Consider the following 6000-nt stretch of genomic DNA (forward strand, 5'->3'; position numbering starts at 1 on the left):
TTGGATTTCAGGACAGACTTTTTTCAGCCATCCACCAGCAACCAGAGGGAATCTTCTTGGCAGCCAGTAGCAGCATGCAGCCTTCCCTAATGGCTTCCCCACTGACTTTCTAGAGAACCAGCAGGGAAGATTGCAAAAGGCAATCACACGATTGCAGGGTACATCAAAGATCTCTCCCAGTGACTAGAGATTGTGGGAGTGAACAGACTTAATCCAAGCAAGAACAGGTGGCTGAAGTGTTTAGATCCAGTGACTTCCACCCTTCCACACTGGATGGGGTTTCTCTCCCCCAGACAAAACTAGTGTGCAGCTCTTACTTGAGGATGGAGAAGCCATGGCACAACTTCATCTTGTGTGCCAATTGTGCCAATTCCTGGACTGGGGGCCGTGCTGCTGATAGCTCATAAATTGATTATCTCCTGTTTGGAATATTGCAACATACTCTACATGAGGCTGCCTTAAAGATCATTCAGAAACTACAGTTGGTCTAGGGAATAATTAGTCTAGGGAAGAAGCAGCAACACCACCACCAAGGTGGCGCAGTGGTTAAAAGCAGCACTGCAGGCTACTGCTAGATCAGCAGGTCAGTGGTTCAAATCTCACCGGCTCAGGGTTGACTCAGCCTTCCATCCTTCCGAGGTGGGTAAAATGAGGACCCAGATTGTTGGGGGCAATATGCTGACTCTCTGTAAACCGCTTAGAGAGGCCTGATAGGCCTATGAAGCGGTATATAAGTCTACTGCTATTGCTATTGCTATTGCTATTACCACCACCACAGGTATTTATAAGCAGATGGTGGTATCTATGTAGCACCACTACTGGTCATTTAACATTGATATTCAATTATAACTGTCCATTTTCTCCTTCCCACAGATACGATCTCATGCTCAGTTTGGGGATCTCTGCCAGAGGACCACTGCTGCTTCATGCTGTCCCAGCTGGACATTAGGCAATTATATTGCCATTTTAAATAACAGATCATCATGTCAAAAAATAGTGGAGAGAGATGTTTCTCATACTTTGAAGCTTCTCCGCACATGTGCCAAATATTATTATAATGGGACCCTGGGGCCAGATTGCTGGGATACGGCAGCTAGAAGGAAAGACCAGCTCAAGTGTACAAATGTGCCACGCAAATGTACCAAGTACAATGCTGTTTACCAGATACTTCACTATATACTGGACAAAGATTTTCTAAGCCCAAAGACCTTGGACCACGGCTTACCAGCTTTAAAATATAGTATGCTTTTTCTACCTACTGAAAAGGGAGACAGTATGATGAATATATATTTAGATAATTTTGAGAACTGGAACTCCTCTGATGGAATCACCATCATCACAGGGATTGAATTTGGAATAAAGCACAGCTTATTCCAGGACTATCTATTAATGGATACTGTGTATCCTGCTATAGCCATAGTGATTGTTCTGTTAGTGATGTGCTTCTATACCAAGTCCTTGTTTATCACACTGATGACCATGTTTGCAATCATTAGCTCCTTAATTGTTTCTTACTTTCTCTATCGGGTTGTATTTAATTTTGAGTTTTTCCCCTTTATGAACCTTACTGCACTGATTATTCTTGTGGGTATTGGAGCCGATGATGCTTTTGTCTTGTGTGATGTGTGGAGCTACACAAAATTTGACAAGGCACACGCTGCCACTTCGGAAACCATGAGCATCACTTTGCAACATGCGGCTCTTTCCATGTTTGTTACTAGTTTTACTACTGCTGCTGCCTTCTATGCTAATTATGTCAGCAATATTACAGCCATCAGGTGTTTCGGTGTTTATGCTGGCACTGCCATTTTAGTGAATTATATACTAATGGTGACATGGTTGCCCGCAGTTGTGGTCTTACATGAACGGTATCTCCTCAATATTTTTAGTTGCTTTGTAAAGCCACAGGCAAGAGTTTACAATAGCAAAAGCTGCTGGACAGTGCTGGGCCAAGTGGTCCGTAAAGTATTTTTTGCAATCTCAGAAGCTTCTAGGATATTTTTTGAAAAAGTGTTGCCATGCATTGTGATAAAATTTCGATATATTTGGTTGGTCTGGTTCCTAGCCTTAACAGTTGGGGGAGCATATATTGTGTGTATAAATCCAAAGATGAAGCTACCCTCTTTGGAACTAGCTGAGTTTCAAGTATTCCGGTCTTCCCACCCTTTTGAGCGCTATGATGCTGAATTCAAGAAGCTTTTCATGTTTGAACGGGTCCATCATGGAGAGGAGCTTCACATGCCCATCACTATTATCTGGGGGGTCTCTCCTGAGGATAACGGAGATCCTTTAAATCCTAAAAGCAAGGGCAAGCTGAAGCTGGACAGTACTTTCAATATTGCAAGCCCAGATTCACAGCTCTGGATTTTAAAGTTTTGTCAGAAACTGAGGAATCAGACATTTTATTACCAAACAGAAGAGCAAGACTTCACGAGCTGCTTTATTGAGACATTTAAGCAGTGGATGGAAAATCAGGACTGTGATGAGCCAGCTCTTTATCCCTGCTGTAGCCACTGGAGCTTTCCCTACAAGCAGGAGGTCTTTGAGTTATGCATCAAGAGGGCCATCATGGAACTTGAAAGAAGCACAGGCTACCATTTAGATAGCAAAACTCCTGGCCCTCGCTTTGATATAAATGATACCATCAGAGCAGTGGTACTAGAGTTCCAAAGCACCTACCTTTTCACCTTAGCATATGAGAAGATGCATACGTTCTATCAAGAGGTGGACACCTGGATTTCAGAGGAGCTTGTTTCTGCTCCAGAAGGTTTAAATGGTGGCTGGTTTGTGAGTAACCTAGAGTTTTATGATCTCCAAGATAGCCTCTCTGATGGTACTTTAATCGCCATGGGTCTTTCTGTCACCGTGGCATTCAGTGTAATGCTGCTTACCACATGGAATATAATAATAAGCCTCTATGCAATAGTCTCAATAGCAGGAACTATTTTTGTCACAGTTGGATCCCTGGTTCTGCTGGGTTGGGAGCTAAACGTCTTGGAGTCTGTTACTATTTCTGTGGCAGTTGGCTTATCTGTGGACTTTGCTGTCCATTATGGTGTTGCTTACCGCTTGGCTCCAGATCCCGACCGAGAAGGGAAAGTCATATTTTCTCTAAGCCGCATGGGCTCAGCAATTGCTATGGCTGCATTAACTACATTTGTAGCTGGAGCAATGATGATGCCTTCTACAGTTTTAGCCTATACACAACTTGGCACCTTTATGATGCTCATAATGTGCATTAGCTGGGCATTTGCAACCTTTTTTTTCCAGTGTATGTGCCGCTGTCTGGGACCCCAAGGAACATTTGGGCAGATTCCTCTGCCCAAAAGACTACAGTGTGGGGCTTTCTCTCAGGCATTGTCAGGAGGCCAAGGAGATGGAGAACAAAATAAAAAAACCTCTGCCAATAAATACCAGCTTGATTCAAGATCTCAGAAAGCAGATGTAGAAGAAGAACATGAACTCTATGAGTTACAGCCATTAGCAGGTTGCCCCAGCAGTGATACTGCAGTGGAGAAGAGAACTTGTGAAGAAATGCACAATTGCCCTGAGCTCTTTAATGGCAGGCTGTCAAACCCACACACTCATCATTCAACATACAACACAGAACTGAATGTAAACACTAACCATGAATCAGGTTCCGCAATGTCATCTTTGAGCGAGCAGGATCCCACTTGCCATTTGTTGAATCAAAATGAACAATGTCATTGTTTAGAGCCACAGCAGCATACAGACATGAAATGCTCCAGTTTGCATCAACATAGAAATGAAACATTATGCTATTGCTGCTCTCATTCATCTGGGAACATACAAGTCCAGAAGTCCCTAGTTCCCATCAGTGCCTTGCTTCATTCTTCTGATGGGTATGTGAATACTGTCCAGCATGTTCTCCACTGTAGTTGTGTACAGGGCAGATTCCAAAGACCTTTGCTTCAAAATTCTCTTCCCCCAAATATTTTTCTCCACTCGGTGCCTCATTTTCAGTCCCACAGTCCTCCAGACACTGAAGAGAGCTCAGCAATTCTTCCAAACGAAATGGGTTCATCCTCCTCTTTCTGCAAAAATTCTGGATTGCTTACAAAACCTCTCCCTGACACAGAACAAAGATTGTCCAACAATCAGATAGGGCTGTGTAGTAACTACAGATGCAAAGGAGATAAAATTATCACTGAAGTGAATGGGAATAGAAGTAAAACTTCGGCATCTAAGCCAAACAAGCAAGCTCAAATGGAGGGTGTCCAGGGTTTGCCCCAAACTACTCCAGGGACAGAAGCAAAGAATCAAAATGAGCATTTAGAAAATGATACACTAAAGGCTGGCCCTGAGTCTTGCTCTGAAAATTTAGAGTATTGTAACCGAACCATAACAAGAAAGTGCAATTCTGTTGAATGTCATGTGCCAAACACTGAAGCCCATGTGCCTACTCTATTAGCACATCCTGAACTTTCCAGTGAAAACTTGCTAATAAAAACACTTTAATAAATCTCAGCTTTGAATTTTTTTTTGTTTCTGTTTAAAAATATTAAACATTATTCCAAAGTTTTAAGTAGATTAGTATTTTTTTTTAGTATTTTTTAGTATTTTATTAGGATTTATAGGCCGCCCTTTTCCCTGAGGGGAAAATTAGGCTTTTCTTTTGGGAAAGGCAGCTCATGTTTAATTCAGATTGTGTAGATAGTGTAGAAACAGCATGTGAGCATGGGATAGCCTTTCAAACGCCCTTTTCTGGAACTTCTAGCAATAGAAGATACAGAAGAAGATACTAGATTCAGCAGCATGCTCCTCTGATTGTTCATGCCCACAAGAGAGGCAAAAGGCAGGAAATACCTGGGAAATTCTCTAGCCAGGGCAGTTCATGAGGGGAATGAGAAAGGGGAAGCAATGCCATTCCATATCTTACCAATTCTCATCCACTTATTAAATGTATGGAATGGCGATTTGCTCATCATTCTAAGGCAAAAAGTCTTGTTACCGAGTGTGGCATATGTGGCATATAATTTAGATATTCCTCTCAGAATCAAATCAATTTTGGCTGGGGTAAGAAGGGGGAAATTGCCTTTAAATAAGGGAAAAGACTAATAGCCAGATTCTGAATCCATCAAGTTTTTCCAGATAACAGATTTTCCACAACTGCCCAGGAATACCTGCAAGGCCTAAATGAATCTAATCCATCCCCCATGAATTTGGAGTTAAGAACCATTGTCAGCAGACAAGTTCTCTGTGACTAGTAGCTTTGCCACATGCAGAGGTGGCAAAGAAGCCATTATTGGTTAGTTATAAAGCCTCGTGAACCCATCACTGTAAAAGTCCTATGCTCCAGTCTCCAATGCCACAGGAAATTTCTAAGGCCAGGGCTGCCACCAGGGACTTTACACTACCTTCAGAAACATTTAACCACCTCCTGAATTCCATGCTCATTGGAGAATTTTGGATGATGGGAAGCTTGTGATGGAGATGTTCGTCACTGAGTATAACTAGGACATGAAAGCAATTCCATAGTTCAAGCATGTTGCAGAGTATTATTTGCTTATACCATTATAAGCTAATGTGGTCAACCTTCATCTAAGACAGACAAACACACACATACACCCTATAGGTGAGTTTATAAGGATACAATTCTATGCATGCAGGGTTTTTAGCTTTGCTTGGACCTAACACTGGGAAGCAAAAAACTTGGCTCAGCTTACTATGAGAGTCCTAAGAAAAGCTTCTCTACAAAGTCTATCTCCACTTTACTGGTATCCATTATGCGACCTCCAGCTAGTTCACTACTCCAGTCCTAACACATATCCCTTTCTAGACTTTGAATGAATCATTCATTTAGCCCCCAACTTCATCATTTTACACCTAGACTTAATATTTATGACAAAGGTCAAGGGTGTCAAACTCGACTCCATTGAGGGCCGTATCAGGGTTGTGTTTGACCTGGTGGAGTGAGGGCCAGCTTGATGTCACTTATCGAGGCTCTGTTTTGGACTGCGATGGCCTCCTCTGCCAGCA

At 42.4% G+C, this 6000-nt stretch overlaps 1 protein-coding gene across 1 annotated transcript in view; it reads left to right on the forward strand.

Annotated features, from left to right (window-relative positions):
- The window catches only part of DISP1 (dispatched RND transporter family member 1), a 38881-nt gene extending 34400 nt beyond the window's left edge, over positions 1-4481 (forward strand). Inside the window, exon 7 of the mRNA XM_014053237.2 lies at positions 874-4481. Within this exon, the coding sequence (XP_013908712.2) occupies positions 874-4479 (3606 nt within the window). The 3' untranslated portion in view covers positions 4480-4481. The remainder of the gene's footprint in view (positions 1-873) is intronic.
- The last annotated feature ends 1519 nt before the right edge of the window (positions 4482-6000 follow it).

This window comes from Thamnophis sirtalis, unplaced genomic scaffold (assembly GCF_051295495.1).
Source record: "Thamnophis sirtalis isolate CommonGarterSnake01/CBP01778 unplaced genomic scaffold, rThaSir2_p1.2 scaffold_6, whole genome shotgun sequence".
Taxonomy (NCBI): Eukaryota; Metazoa; Chordata; class Lepidosauria; order Squamata; family Natricidae; genus Thamnophis; species Thamnophis sirtalis.